Here is a 15,492-nt window from a genome sequence, read left to right on the forward strand (position 1 = left end):
GATTGACAGTTTAATGAGAGAGTGTTTGTGGGTGTGTATATGTGTATGTAATAAAAGTATAATTATTAAAAATTATTACAAAAAAAAAGTTTGTTTTCACCCTCTATGGGTGGTTTCTCAACCAAGCTCCTGTCCTCTACCAGAGGCCTGAGAGTCCTGTGCAGGATCCTAGCTGATCCTAGAACTGCACTTTTCTGGACTGAGATGTCTGAGTTTTTTCCAGGAATCTGCTGTAGCCACTCCCCCAATTTAGGGGTTAGTGCCCCGAATGCTATATCACCATGAATACCATTGTCATCTTGACCTTCTAGTTTTCTCCAGTTCTTCCCTGAGTCCCTGGTATCATCACTGGACTGTCCTTCAGGTCAGCCCTTTATAGCCATTAGTAGGACTTCTTGATACCAGCCACCTCAGTTCTGGGCTTGACCTCTCAGTACTGCATTCTATGCTCTACATTGTCTGAAGCATTCAATGAAGACTTTGTCAGCTGAGGCCTTGACCTTGATGAATTCATGTTTCTTTGGTGTTTTATTGTGGATTGTGACTCGTAGGCACACCAGTCATCTGTATCCTTCTTTAAAGCTAACACACAGCATCAGTACTGCTGGGTTTGTGATGAACCCTCCATGTATGGTGAAGAGCTTTCTCCTTGTGTTTTGGTTTCTGGGTTTTTCTTTCATGTTGTGCAGGTCAGCTGTGACTTCTCCTATATGCCCTGCCCCCCTGAATTGTCTTGGAGTTTATCACAGGTGCCTGAGATGATCTCTTTCGGTCTCATTATTTATGTAGGGTTCTGTTCTGTATTCGGTCTACATTTGGTTTGTCTTGTCTTATATCCTTTGAATCATCTGGACTTGTTCGAGTCTCCCTGCTCCTGAGTTTTTCTCTGCTGGCTATTTGTATCTCTGTGGTCTATATCTCTTCCTTTGGGCCCTTTATTATTCCTGTATGGTATTTGATAACTGGCAATGTAAAGCTGTTTGTTGTTTGAGCTTCTCAGGACTTGCCTCACGGATATAGTCACATGCATCCATACAGGGGGTTAACTTGTACTGGTGCTGCAAGTTTTTGAGTTTTCTGGGTGAATGGATAGTTGTAGAGAGGAGTGTCCGTATCTAATGAGAAGTGCAGATGTAGTTGCATTTTCTTTAAGGCTTGTTGAAAATGGGACACATAATTGTTGCATGTGTGGTAAATGTATCATGAAGTCATTTGTAAGGACAACGTAAGTTGTAGGCACTCATGAAGGGCAGGTGATGCTAGTCCCCTTAGTCTAACACAACTGCTAGTAGTGCATTAGTCCAAGATGCTCTCATGATTAGATCCAGGCTGTCTGTGGGTAAAAAATGGGCAAACTTTTATGGAGTGAGAACTGTGCACTCAAGTTTGATGTTCTAGTTATGTTTTTGGTCATGTTTTGCTTTGAGTTGTCCCCTGTCAGTCCCTCCAGGTTCATGTAAATCAGGGAAAGGCGACTCTAGGCCTCGAAGGTCGCATTCCTGCATGTTTTCCAAGATACCTTGGTCTGCCATGCTCTAATTTGCTGGACACAACTGAACTAGGTAATTAGTGATGAGTAGGGCTTGGAAATCTGAAAAAATCCTTCACACACTTCGGCCCTCGCGGCCTGGAGCTGCCTATCCTCTATGTAAATCTTCCACAGCTGTTTTTATTCAGTTAATTGTCTTAGGTATATAGAAGTGTCTGGCTTTCAGTTCTTCATCGCCAGGTCATCGCCAGGTCAAGTGCCCCATGGTTTTTGTACTATTTAAATATATGTATTCAATCTTTAATCTTCTGCTACCAAGCCCAATCTCCGGCATTTTTACCACCAGTTTCTGATATACAGGGCATCCAAGGGGCGTGCACGTATCCCATGTACATAGCACTTATAGAAACCTCGCCCAGTCCACAGGATTTGGAGAGGGGTTAAAAAAAGAAAAAATCCATACAAAATGCCTGCCTCTCATCTACTTTACCCTTACTTCACCCTTTCATGTTGTATCTGTGTTTGCTACAACCAAATGCTCACAACATGCATGTAGAAAAAAATGTACATGAAAATGTTTGCTCTAGAGTGGTCTATGACCCTGATACTTTGTGCTGGCCACCTATGTGCCCAGTACAGGTTTGTTATTTTTTTTTCTGCAGACTTAGTCAAGTTGTGACTAATCCTTCAAAATATCCTGCAGTGACAAAATAATAGCAGGTGAAATACTTTTTTCTTGCTTTAATGCATGAAGTTATAATGAGATTGCATAAAAAGGTTTAACCCCTCAACAAAGGAGCTGTAACACTAGTGTTGATGTTCTTGAATTACCATAACTCTTAGACCGTGTAAATTAACATAAATTCATCTGATTCTGAGAAAAGCAGATTTATGATATACAACACTTTACATAGGTAAAATGTTTAATGTAAAGTTGTTAATTCTGACACTGAGAAGAGCAGCGCTGTGCTGAAAAGTGCTGAATATCAGTGCAAAGCTGCTTGATTTACCTTCAGAATCATTGAAATTACATTATAGTGAAAAGAGACAAAAGTAGTTCAGTCATGTCGCCTGTTAACATATTTTCTTCAAACCACTTGACAAACAACTCCCATAATCAAACTTACGTATGAAAGGGCTTTCCATAATTTTTCTTTTGAGGCGATAAAGTACAGCAGTGGGTCTCATCGAGGAGAAGGCCTGCAGGGGCCTAAGGAGCCACTCTTCCAGAAGAATCCTTATAGGCCCCGACTCAGACAGCTTGGATGAGGCAAGATGTGGTATCGGCATGGCAACAGTCACTGCACATTCTCTGCAAAACATTGAAAGATTTTACCTTTGCTTTTTGCTTAACTAAATTTATGCACTTATTTGGTTCTGCAGACAAAAGTTGCATGGTAGCTCCAAAGGCTCAGGCAACTTACATCAACTTAAGGTTGTCTATGTGTGAATACGACATTAATAAATCAAACTAAGCAGTAAACTAGTGGTTCATTTTGGAAGATTCCTTAACTTTTTAAGAAGTAGGGTTTTGTTGTGTCATTAAGATCAAATTCGTCAATATTTCCTAACCCACAAAACATGCCTGGTTCTGCTCATCTTCAACTTTAGCTGAAACCTCACAGCGACTGTCAATAAATTCAGGTGCAGTGAAGCAGGGTGGGATAGAAAACATGCAGGACTGTATCTTGGGAGCCATGGTTGGGAAACACTGAACTAGGTCACTAAAAATTGTTGGGGAAAAAAAGAAGTTCAGACTGAAAGGAAGATAAAAAAAAATCTTATGGGATTTATCTACTCTCAGTATAAAAAAATGAAGACTATATCCTTGCTTTGACAAGCTTAAGCCATTTTTATGAAAGAAATGACATAGAGGTTTGTTTTTTTCTTGTTGTTAACCATAAGTCCTACCTGGGGGAGACTTTATACAAAGAAGCGAGTTGTTTCCTGACTCCAGACAGAGCCGTGGCAAGCCTGTTTTCAATCCAACTGTAGGTATTTTGGCCCGCCTAAATGACATGACAAAAACAATCACTTCAACAAATAAATCCAAAGATGTTATTTCAGTTTCATCCTTGGTCTGATTTCACATTTGCTGCTGTAACTATGGAAACAATGCTTTTCTGCATGTAGAATTAGAAGCAATGCACAGCAAAAGCAATACATTACAATGGAATGATTTTGTCTGTAGCACAGCAGTGAAAAATATTCAGATACATCTTTATTAATTTGTTACATGTCCAGTAAAGTCTGTAATACAACATAAAAAGAGATCATAATTTTTTGTTTAAAGCACCAAGATCACAAGACTTTAATAAATCAAAAATGCCACCATGACAGCATCAGATGCAACAAAAGTTTAGTTTTCTGCTTATAGTCACTTTGAGTGTTTTTAACGATTGATCCGTACCGTCTAAAGAAGTTCAATTTGCCATCATCATTATAAACCAGTACAAATATTAAATGTCCTGGTTTGTCTTTTGGATTCTGTTTTTTAGTTTTCACCTCCGCTGAACCCTCACCTGGGTCCAGAATGACAGGAAACTGCTGCTTAACCCCTAAAAACCAGACCTTTCGCTTCAGTGTTTACAAGCTTCTGAATATAACTCTACAACTGTTTATATCACATTGATTACATAAGCAGTTGAAGAGTTACGGTATGTCCAAGAGAGTATTAGTTAGATATCACCAGTGACATCTCTAGTGTAAAAAGGTTTGCCAACTAGTTTTTTTATTTAGGTTTTGGTGCTGAACTGCTACTAAGCTACACCTGCTGACAAAAAATCTTTGTCAGTAACACACATCAAAATTTCAAAGTCATAAATTGTCAAAATAGCCTAGTATGGGTAGTACTCCACATAAAACAATCTGGTTACGAATCCCAGTTTTATACTGTTGCAATCCATGCTTTTAATGCACTTGATGATTCGTGGCTTGAATGAAGCCATGAAAATCTATTTCAGGACACTCTCCACACACAAATCCTTAGCTATTCTGACATTACATTAAGTGTGTTTATCTACAGCAGGTTTCCTAAACTCCAGGCTTTGATGGCCAACCTCCTGCTGATTTTCCGGAAACGCTGCCTTATCTGCTGCTGATTACCTGGATCAGGTGTGCTCAGCCAGTAAGGAGCTTCAATGGCAGGTCGACTGGAAAACATGTAGGACTTTGGCCCTCGAGGTCTGGGTTTGGGGACCCTTGGGATTGACCGCAGAAAAAGGGTGACCTCTGTGCTCCACCAACCTCAGAATCTGTTGACCCAGCCGTTAGTTTACACATCTCACTACTTTTTTGGCCAAGTTACTGTTGCTTCCAATCATTTTACGTTGTTACAATACCACTGACTATTAGCAGTGGTGGTTCTACACTGAATTACTCCCCGGGCAAGAGCCTCCCCTTCATCCAAACACTGTGAAATAAAAGATGAAGCCAGAAGATACAGGCACAGATTTATTATTTTTTTCTCCAAATGCTGAGCAAACTTTGAATTGGTGCCTCAGGCAGCAGCTCGTACTGCCAGAACCACTACTGACTATTAGCTTATGTATGCCCTAGTAGTCTGTCAAATAACTGTGGTTAGTAGTTATTTGGTACCTTGGAAATTTCTCAATTGGACTCTTGCACAGGTTTCACCCTGTCACAGCACCACGCTGGAATTTATTTTAATCCATCGAACTAGTGACAAACTTGGAAGTGCTATATTCAAATATTATCCTCCATGACAGGATTCTTCCTAATAGCTTGTTGTTTGACACTCTCATGGTCAAGCTATAGGTACTTCAGAGACCAATTGAAATTTCCATTGGATCTTTCTACATTCCCTTTGTCCAGGATGGACTGCTTTAGGCCTTTAGAGCTACTGTTCTGACTGAATGAACACAAGCTGTCAGCTGAAGAGGTCAATAATTTCTAGAAAACAAGTACATAGTTCCTTAATGGTTGGAGATGTGTACCACTGTGCTTTGTACATACATGTCTGGTTATGTAAACTCTAGGAGGGAGTTTAGTCTTTAATAATACTGATTTGTTGTTAATGCTTTTGAGTCATATGATCCATAAAGGCTTTGTTGACGGGGCATTGTTTCTTCATGTAGACTTTGTATTCTTAAAATTAAATGAAGCATTGTGGTTCATACTCTTCTCAACTGATATTTAATTGTAAGAACAAAGATTTTTCTTGTCTCAAAGTGCCCCAAGAGCACGAAAAAAAAATTCCACGTCTTTTAATGGTCTCAACACTCCTGCTCTTCACTACAAAAGGTTTGAGGTAGTCCACAACCAGCAAAAGAATAGCAATTCATGGGCCAAGCCTGCCATCTGCTGGTAAGCTGATTGAACTCTAAGACCTGGAGTACTGGACACCTCAAGGCCCAGCATCCTGCTTGTTTTTAAGAAAATCATGCCTTATCTGCTGCTGATTACCTGGATCAGGTGTGTTTAGACAATAGTGAGCTTCAATAACTGGTTAGTTGGAAAACATCTAGGATACTGGCACTCATGGCCTGGAGTTTGAGACCTGTGATTTAGACAGAGTTAACAGACAGACCTTACTTTTATCAATACTGTACTTGCAACCTTCAACTTTTTCTCAAACTGTCATAGATATAGATATGACCAATTTCAATCCCCTTTCTGTACACAGCAAGTAGATTGTATAGCAGTAAGATTCAGAACTATATCTTGCAACTGAATAGAGCTTATAGAAATGAATGGGTTTAATCCTTCTTCACACTAAGTTGCTCTAAAGCATCTTCATTTCCATAAAGAGGGGGGACCAACAGATAGTTTTTTCAGTTTTTCTATTTTTACAACAGACTTTCTGAATAATGCAGAATTTATTGCTGCTCTAAATGTATGATCAAGATTGAACAGCAACATAAAAACAATATGGTCTCTATCAATAAATGAGTGTAATTTCCCACCACATCCAACACAGCTCTGATCAGAGCGACTCCAGCAGGTGAAAATGCTCTCGGTTGGTGGTTTTCCCGCAGAACTGCCAGGAGATCCTCCATCTTGTTAATCCAACTCAGTACTGCTTCACTCCACATCTCCTCCAATCGTTGGCCCTTCACATCATGGTACACACCTGCCAGCGTTGCCAGTGGCCCTAAGGCGGGATGTAAACACACAGGCATGCACAGTGAAAACAAGAACTTTCTAAAAGTCAAGAGATATGGACAGAATACAGACTTTTCAGTTCCTGCTGTCCCAGCAAAAAGAAATGCTGCAGCAGATTGATGAGGCGGGGGATGGTGTCAGTCAGGGAGTGGCGTAGGGAGCTTCTGTGCCACAAAGCCAGCAAACCCCCACTTCCTTGTTCCAGCAGAACGGTGGCACGCTGGGAAATCTGAAGAGGTCTAGAGCTCAACTCCTGCAGCAGCTCACTGTCTCTGAACTGGACAGAAGGGTCCACAGTTTTAGAAACTGAATTGCTCATATGATCCTCAACATCTGCTTACTACCTGTGTTTTGAATTCAGCAAGGAGATGCTGTAATGTCTTTATTTGCTCTCTGAGCTTCTGGCGGATGTGTGAGCTCCCATAATGGAGACGCTCCTGGTTAGAGAAACAAAGCAAACTGTTAAAAACAGCTAGATCAAATTGCAGCTGTTCTGTAGTTACCTCTGCAGCCCTTAAACTGTCCATACTGCCACTCATTCTTAGGACAAGCTTCCTGTCCGCTTCTCCCAGAAACAAGTGTCCCAGAGGTTCAGATGTGTCATCTTGTGTCTTGACGTTTATGATCAAACTGCGTTGTGCTTCCACACACATGGATATGGTGAGATCCTCGCTGAGGCCTGGACCTGCACGAGAAGCATCCATGTGTTCTCATATTATAGTAGATTTTTCTGTAACATGCAGGTGAGGTGGACTGTTCTGGATTTACCACTCATATAGCCAGCGGAGGTCTGAAGACACTGCCCCTCAAGAGTCCAGTTCAGCCAAATCTTCTCTCTGTGATCCAGAACGACCTGAATCTGGAGGCCTGACCCAAGAGGCTGAGACAGAACACCGCCCTCCCACCTGAGGCTCCAATTACCCATCTGAGACATGCAGGCACACAGATTCATTTAAGTTCTCAAGTTAGATTTGGTTTTAAAAAAAAAAGGTTAGCATCCTCAGAAGATCTCATGTATCGTTGCCTGGTGCTTCATATTAGTTCAGTCGAATTTAACATGTCAAAAATGTCTTAAATAGATCAACAAAGAATGTATATACACATCAAACTAAAAAAAAAGATTGACACATTTATGACTGTTAAAACCAAGGTCAGCCTAAACAATTCAACATTGGTTTAGTCCAATTTGATATGAGCCCTTATATCAGTAATGGTTTGTAATATAAATAGGTAAATATATTAAATAATCATCTGTGTAATCCTTGTACTGAGACTGCAACTGAGTGGCTACAAAGAGGATTGACTATAAATGGACCAATGGGATGAAACGGACAAAATCCGCATCAGTGAGGGCAGTCATTTCCTGTTACTGGTTGTGGTCAAAAAGAGAAAAATCTAAAATTAAAGACCCCAAGATGTCAGTCTCAACACAGGTTCAATTTATCAAGTGCATACATTTAAATTTGTTTTTTATTTTTATACAGTAAATCTTTGTTTTTACCTCAGTGAACCGTGGCACGTCGGCCCCTAAAACACTGGAGGAGTTGAAAAGGGCGAAGGTGAAGCTGCTTTGGTACGGGCGACCAACCCCTGAGGTTATTCCGTGAGATCCCGACCATGACAAAACCTAAAAGATGAACCCATAATACTTTAGACTTTAAATGGAAAAATTTAATCAAAAAAGACAAAAAAATCTTTGGACAGATGAGACAAAAGTGTCTTTGTTTGACCCGCTTGTTTTGAACAAAACATTGTGATTTGGGTTTGTTTCGCAACCACAGAATCTTAACACCTTGCAGATATTTCGAGGTCATCATGATGTATTTTATATTACACAATAGTGTCCATGTGTGGGACCTTTTGCCCGACTGCACCCCAGATGGGTTTATCAGGACAGGCAGAGTTTGAATTGGCTGATTGAATAATCCAAATGAGAGCGCAGATCTCAACTGGACTGAAATGATGTAGCAAAATTTGAAGATGTCAAAACATTGTCAATAAAGTGTATGGCAATAAACATTAATTCACAGTGAAATCATGTTGTTAATGGGTAGATTAACAACTAAATGAATTAAATTTAAAAATCAAAATGTATTTAAAATTGCAAAAAAAAAAAAGAAATCTGGAGCAATGTTCCTCAGACACATGTGAACGTTTATTTTTGACCGAGTTTGACCAAAACACTGAAGAAAAATTGGAAGGTAAAGTGAATGAATTATTCTTGGCCAACTTGAGTTTAATGTTTTTGTTTATTCTTTTTAGTCGTGTAAAAGTGCTGGAATGACAAAAAACTGAAACCTGACAAAAAGGAAAGAACTAAGAGAACCCGAGGAGAAAAACTAAACACAAAAGTAAAGTAAAAAAAACATAATCCCTAAATAATCTCATGAGGTTGAATGTTTTTAAACTGTGAAATGTATGTGTATCTTTTAAAGGATTGGGTCTTTTTTCATCATAGTTTGTAAAACTATGTCATTAATAGCATCCTGCAAAGGAGACCAAAAAAACTTGAGGCGCCAAATTTTCTGTACTGAGAGTACAGAATGTTTTTCCCCACAGGACGATGGAATAGGGTGTGATCTTACAGGCTGAGGGGGGCACCAGCCCAGCAGCACTGTGTGCTCCAAATGATCCTCCAGGTTAGTTTGAACTTTGACCGTAAAAGTTTGTGAAGGACATGAACCAAGAAGCACTCTGTCCAGATCCACATGGACCTGAAGGCTGTGGACGCCCTGCAGGTCTTTCTGGAAAAAGAAAATGAACAAACAAAGCTATCAATTGTGTTTTTTTTACTATTATCAGATGGTATCCCCTGTCATTCTATATGAAATAATACCTGGTACGTTGCACTTTGCATCACACTCTTATTGTCCCATTTCAGCTCTACATTCTGTGAGTACGAGTTTCCCTCCTGGCTTAGAGTTACGCAGCCTTTCACGGTGGACATCTACACAAACACCAATGAAGTCAGTTCTATTTTTAATGGAATTTATTTTATAAGCAGATGTCCAGAAGCTACTAACCTTTTGTGCTGACATCCCTGCACACACCTGCCCCCTGCTGGTGTCGGCCCCCCACTGTTTATCAAGGCTGAGAGAAACGTTGAGAGGGACAACTCCTTCCCACGACAGATGGGTCTGCACAATCACTTACAGCTAAACACTGGAAACTCATACTATCACATATATGAATGGACGTCTTCCGATGCGTGGATACCTGGTGGCTGCTGTGCTGTTCTCTCTGTGAGCTGCAGGAAAGACTTTGCAGGGACAGTTGACCCGGCGCGGGGGAGAAGGGCTGTTCGAGCTCCACCTTGGTCTCGTTTCTCTCCTCAGAGTGACTCCAGGTTCTGAGAGCTCTGACCTGCAGGGTCACCATTACAAATCAAAAGGGCTGTCCACACAAACTCCTCCAGATTTTTTTTTTTTTTTTTTTAGCAAATTTTAAGTTTTTAGTGGCAAAGTTTAAATAAGATTTCACAAGTTGGGACGTTAAAAAGTCAGTGTGGAACACAGCTCTGTTCGACTCTCACAATTTTAGCACAAAAACAAGAACTTTGGGGAAAAACCTAGAATGTTGAATCTTAAAGTCCAATAAAGTCCCACTCTAATCCTCTTTTGATCTATTCTAAAAGAAGCTCAGATGGGAGCTCAGATGAGGAAAACGAGAAAGTTCATGGATCTACTTGTCTCCAATTGAATGCATCAAAATAAAGTAGAGCATGGAGGCTGTGGCCTGATGACTGTTGTTTGCTGTTTTCAAATGACATTTTCCTGATTAATAACGATTCCAATAAAGAAATACACAGAAAGGCAACTGTAATCTTGATTTTCTTCATACATGTCCTCTATTATGAGAAAAATCCCTCAAGAACATGTTAAAAACACCAAAAATCACAGTTTTTACTGGAGTGGGTCTTTAGGATCCTTTTCCCATCTCGACGGCAGAAACACGTTCAGAATCAAAAGTATTTCCATGACTCAAAGTAATAAGATGACTCATTTCCATGTGTGTGATTGTTCTGATCAACTTGTGCTTCAAAATGAGCTACACTCCCACTTTAAATGGTTTAGGACAACAGTCTGTTTCAACATATACAAAAAAGAATAACAATTTCACACTGAGAAGAACCAAAAGGCATTGGTAACCAACAGCAAACATTTCCGTTGTTCCAATGTTTGAATTAATTTCCTATTTTTTATTGCATTCGTGGTTCACATTGCACTGACCTGCTTTAGCTGTCCTCGCCTCATCCAGCCCAGTAAAACGCTGTCTAACCTTCCATGTAAGGAGCGCTCCATTTTCACATCCAGGTTGGTCAACAGGGAAAGGCCTCTGATATGCACTAAAGTTAAAAAACAAGAGAAAGATTTCAAAAAGTTTCAGTCATCTAAGAAAACCATCTTGTTTTTTTAATCAAGCAACCAACAAACAAAGTAGTGTATAAAATATACATTATAAGCAAGGAAAAATATGTAGTTAAGATGCAAGTTAAAACAACTGAAAGTCAATGAAACAAACAAAAACCCACCAAAAGTGAAAAAAAAATAATAGCAAAGGTGAGCCATGGTTGCAAAAGTATTTGTTCCAGAGTGAGAACCTCAACATGTGACTCAAGTGGTCAGTCACCAGTTCTGCAGTTTGTTCCACTTAAGGGCTTACTTCATTCAAAATAAACTTTTTTCAGCTTTTAGTCTATTTTAATGTTAGTTCCTCACTATAAACATTCTAGTATTTTGATCCATTCACGCATCTCTGAGCATTAAAAACCCTGCTCTCTGAGCACCAACCCCTCCCAAACCACAAAAACGAGTGAGTCCTCATTGTGATGTCATAAAGTGGGAACAGCCCCTTTCAGGAAGAGTCTGCACTGCCAGCACCGCCCCCAGGCTAACACACATGCCCACTTTCTCCATAGAGCAAGCGATGATCCACAAAACACATTCATTTAATATGGATTATACTGCATGTATGTCCATCTTTGCAAAAGTTCGACTGTTGTTTGTTCTCATGGGCTAAATGCAGAAAGGAATGGACCAAAATAGCAGCTACAGTGAAGATCTACGGGAAACGTTTGACCTCTGTCATTGACAACCAGGGTTCCAGTACAAGGAATTGAGGTGAACTTGCTATAGACCACATACTTAATTTCGTAGCCATTTAACAAAAAAAAATAAAAATAAAAATGAAATAGATTTTAAGAATTCTTGTTTGTTATGTGTTGCAGTTGTGCAGTATCTATGATGAACATTACAGACTTCTCATATTTTTAATTAGGACAACTTGCACAATCTGTGATTGACAAATACTTATTTGACCCTACTGCATATGTGTTAAGATATATGAACAAAGAAACAAACAAAAAAAATGTTGACATGTCCATAGTACTTTTTAAAGAAGTTTACCTTCCAGGGTCTGGTTCTCCAGCTTGGATTCTGGAGGAGCAGCATACAAGCCAAACAAGCTGAACTCTTGTTTTCCCCACACAGCTGCTTGCTGAAGATGGTAGTTCCAGTCCTTTGTTTTATACAACGTCTGAAATGTGATGGTCCTGGGAAGTGGCTTCAGCTATACAGGGATCAACAAGCTTTGAGTCAGTTTCACACTGTCAGCACTTTGTGGTATGTTACATATAAAAAGGGGTATATATTGTAAATAAAGATAGACTTGATTCGAGTACATTTCATTTGATTCAGATGCTTCAAGTGCTTCTGAAACTTTTGGGAAGCAGAGAAGCAAAATTTTTTTGTTTTTTTTAAATAAATTTTAACCATGATTTGAGACGTTACACTTCCTTGTTGCTGAGTTGCTTTCAATTCAGTGCATTATCACTCCCAACTTGTCAAATGGTTAAGTCTGTCAGGAGTGGTGGAGGACCCAAATACAGTCAAGGTGGCAGAAAATCAAACATTTAATAGATAAACTGAAACACGACAAAAAACCTGCAATAACAACAAAAAATTGCATAACAGAACACCTCGACTGAGGGCAATTCAGTAAACTTAAGACAGGTGTGTATAATGAACCTGAAACGGGTGTGACTTGAGGGACCTTTCAAACAGAACATGACCAAAAATCCTAACTACTGACAAAAACTCAAGGCAAAGTTCACAGTCCTGACAATGGGACCTTTCGCATCACTTTTCGACGTTTTGGGTGTCTCCAACTCGTTTTTGGCATGCTGGCTGTTCTCAATAAAGTCAAGAGTCCTCAACCTGGTCCCGATCCAACCCTAACCCGGTACTCGTACCTTAACCATGTACTGCGTCCCGAGGTTGGGGGACCTGTGATTTCATGGGAACAGCCAGCACGTCAAAAAATGTCAAGTTGGGGACACCCAAAATGTCATAAAGTGACGCGGTGGAGGCCCGAACCATATGTCCATATACGACGAGTTGGGGCTGAGAATGTGTAGTTCAAACCAGTTTGCTCAGACCAGACAGTGAAAAGATTGGCGAGTCTGGAGGTACCTGTGGACACGAATGTTTCACCTCTACAGTCTGTCTGAAACCACCTCTGATGACCTCCAGCTCCCCCAGAGCCCACAGCCTCCTCCGGCCTGTTGAAACCTCCAGCAAAGCCTCTGTGCTGGACTGAGTCTGGTTCAGCTGTGAAAGAGACTTGGTTGTGTGTCACACTAATACTGAGGGACAAAGCTGAGATTTAGCAGAGAGCATCACCTGGGACCGGAAGCTGAACCGACAGGGCAGGTAGGCCATGACTTTGGGGACTTTGTTGACCACCTTAATCACCAGCTCCTGACTGGACAGCAGAATGTGATTCATTTGTTTTCCTCTGTTTCAGCTGAATTGAATCTGGAGTTTGTGTTTACCTATGAGGTACACGGTGTCCCTGGATTACAAATGCCAGTGAGGAGCTTAGTTCAGGGTTTACCACCATGGAGCACCTTACTTGTGACTCGGTCACTTTTCCCCATGCCTCCACCTACAAATCAGACAGTAGAAAGGTTGTGAGACACAAAAGGACAACTGTGGCTATTTTTCCTTTTATATGCATAACAAAGTACCTGCAAGGAGGGGCTATTCTCTCCATGAACAGAATGTCTCAGAGTAAATCTGGCTTCCTGAATGCCTGCATGTAATCCCCATCCTCCGATGTCCCCAGTCATCTGTAACCTCCAGTCTGGACTGGTTACATCTATTGAAGCACTTTTCAAAGGGCCTGGGGGGGAAACAGCAATAGCATGGAAATTCATTTTAGTTCATAACATTTTTATTCATTTTAGTACTTCTCTTTTTATTAAAAATACGTTTTTTCATTTTTATCAGAATATCCAAAAATAAAATATATATTTAAATAAATATACATTATAGACATTAGCTATAACATCAAGGTCATTTATGGCTTTTTTTTCAGATATTGTACATGTCCGACTGCTCTTCCATGAAACTGAGCAGCTTGCAGGCTTAACATGATCTCAACTAACTCAATCTAAAACTTTTTATTTAAAGTCTCATTCTGATCATCTTTTGATATATTTTAAAAACATTCCCAATGATTTTGCCATTTTGAAGCAGCTTAAAGAAAAAAAACTTGTCATTTTCTAGAGCATATTTTCTGCAGAGAGGCAGTAGTTCATTAGAAATTTGCCTCTGTGTTGTGGATGGGACGTGGAGTTAGCCTGCCTCCATTTCCCATCACCCATCTGTTTACACACTCTCCCACTAGCTTAAAGCCCTCAAACTCTCAACCTAACAAAAATGGCAAGCAATATTGGAGCTGTCCAGCCAAACAGTTTTGAGCCAGATGTCAGTTTAGACGAGGAAAATGAAGGCATACGTGGTTTTGTCTGTCTGCGGGTGGAAGCATCAGAATGGAGCAGAGCAGCTTGTTTCTTGCCGTTGTATCTCCAATGTTACACTTACATGCTTCCAATTTACCACAATTTGAAAAAAAAACTAGTAAAATGCTATTTTAAGCTCAACTTTCTTTATATATGCCATCTATCATCAGAAAAGTGCCACAAGAACATGTTTAAAACCCCAAAGACCAGGTCTTGAACTGGATCAGTAGAGTTACTTAGAAGAGGTCTTGCCTACAAAGAGCTTTACAAAAAACATAAATAAATGCAGTTATGATTACTCTAATCCAGTTTTCAAGTGCACTTTACCTTCAAACTGAGAAGTGAGGACTGTACCCACTTTATGTTGTGTTTTTGTCCCATTGAAAGCCGATGGAGAATAGAAGAGGAGAGCAGCCAGGTATCCTTCAGCTCTGCTCACATTAAGTCCAGATGTGAGCACCTCAAGTCCGGCAACACTCAGCCGAGCTCTGGACTGAACCTCAGGCAAGCTTCCCTGGACGGAGAACTGAGCCTTGGAGGGAACACAAAAAAATAAAAAACAGAAATCTTGACAGTGAGAGTGCTGTTATAAATGTTGTCAACACAAGACTCCCCCTTTATTTTAGGCTGCTGTCTGCATTTGTGGCAATGGCAACTGTGCCACATGCTTCCTTTTGTTTCTTTGAACAGATGAACACTTCCTTTGTCAGGTTTCAAATCAGTCTGCTGATTTAAGAGACCATTTTGTATGTTGTCTTAAAAACCGATACTGACAGAGATCACACGTTAATGCAGAGCATCTTGTGTGGTCAGATAAAGAAAAAGACGTACCTCCACATGGTGCCCTTCCACACTTCCAAAGCATTGAGTTGACAGTCTTTTCTCTGTGGTGTCTCCTGAGCAGTTCAGCTGTGAAAACAAAACCTCCTGGTGACTAAATTTGTTTTTTTCTCAGGGAGGACATATGCTACATATTACTGAACTTTAGGCCTCCCCGAAAATGTTGGTAATTCCATATAATTTAAAGATAAATGCAGGTATATCCCCCCCCAAAAAAAGGAAATATTGTAAAAAT

At 40.1% G+C, this 15,492-nt stretch overlaps 1 protein-coding gene across 2 annotated transcripts in view; it reads right to left on the reverse strand.

The window, feature by feature from the left end:
* The window catches only part of LOC112147563, a 31,260-nt gene that overhangs the window by 3,314 nt on the left and 12,454 nt on the right, over window positions 1-15,492 (reverse strand). The window contains exons 18-37 of one of the 2 annotated variants that reach the window (XM_036216160.1): window positions 15,249-15,326; window positions 14,745-14,949; window positions 13,641-13,795; window positions 13,446-13,558; window positions 13,294-13,375; window positions 13,084-13,221; window positions 12,019-12,181; window positions 10,843-10,958; window positions 9,830-9,976; window positions 9,637-9,750; window positions 9,450-9,560; window positions 9,199-9,357; window positions 8,115-8,240; window positions 7,382-7,538; window positions 7,117-7,298; window positions 6,958-7,050; window positions 6,686-6,890; window positions 6,415-6,602; window positions 3,401-3,498; window positions 2,617-2,801 (exon numbers count right to left, since the gene is read on the reverse strand). In XM_036216160.1, coding sequence (XP_036072053.1) covers window positions 2,617-2,801; window positions 3,401-3,498; window positions 6,415-6,602; window positions 6,686-6,890; window positions 6,958-7,050; window positions 7,117-7,298; window positions 7,382-7,538; window positions 8,115-8,240; window positions 9,199-9,357; window positions 9,450-9,560; window positions 9,637-9,750; window positions 9,830-9,976; window positions 10,843-10,958; window positions 12,019-12,181; window positions 13,084-13,221; window positions 13,294-13,375; window positions 13,446-13,558; window positions 13,641-13,795; window positions 14,745-14,949; window positions 15,249-15,326 — 2,815 coding nt within the window. Of the gene's footprint in view, window positions 1-2,616; window positions 2,802-3,400; window positions 3,499-6,414; window positions 6,603-6,685; window positions 6,891-6,957; window positions 7,299-7,381; window positions 7,539-8,114; window positions 8,241-9,198; window positions 9,358-9,449; window positions 9,561-9,636; window positions 9,751-9,829; window positions 9,977-10,842; window positions 10,959-12,018; window positions 12,182-13,083; window positions 13,222-13,293; window positions 13,376-13,445; window positions 13,559-13,640; window positions 13,796-14,744; window positions 14,950-15,248; window positions 15,327-15,492 lie in introns of both variants that reach the window. The other variant, XM_036216159.1, reaches the window with a different exon arrangement.

This window comes from Oryzias melastigma, linkage group LG17, assembly GCF_002922805.2.
Source record: "Oryzias melastigma strain HK-1 linkage group LG17, ASM292280v2, whole genome shotgun sequence".
Classification (NCBI taxonomy): Eukaryota; Metazoa; Chordata; class Actinopteri; order Beloniformes; family Adrianichthyidae; genus Oryzias; species Oryzias melastigma.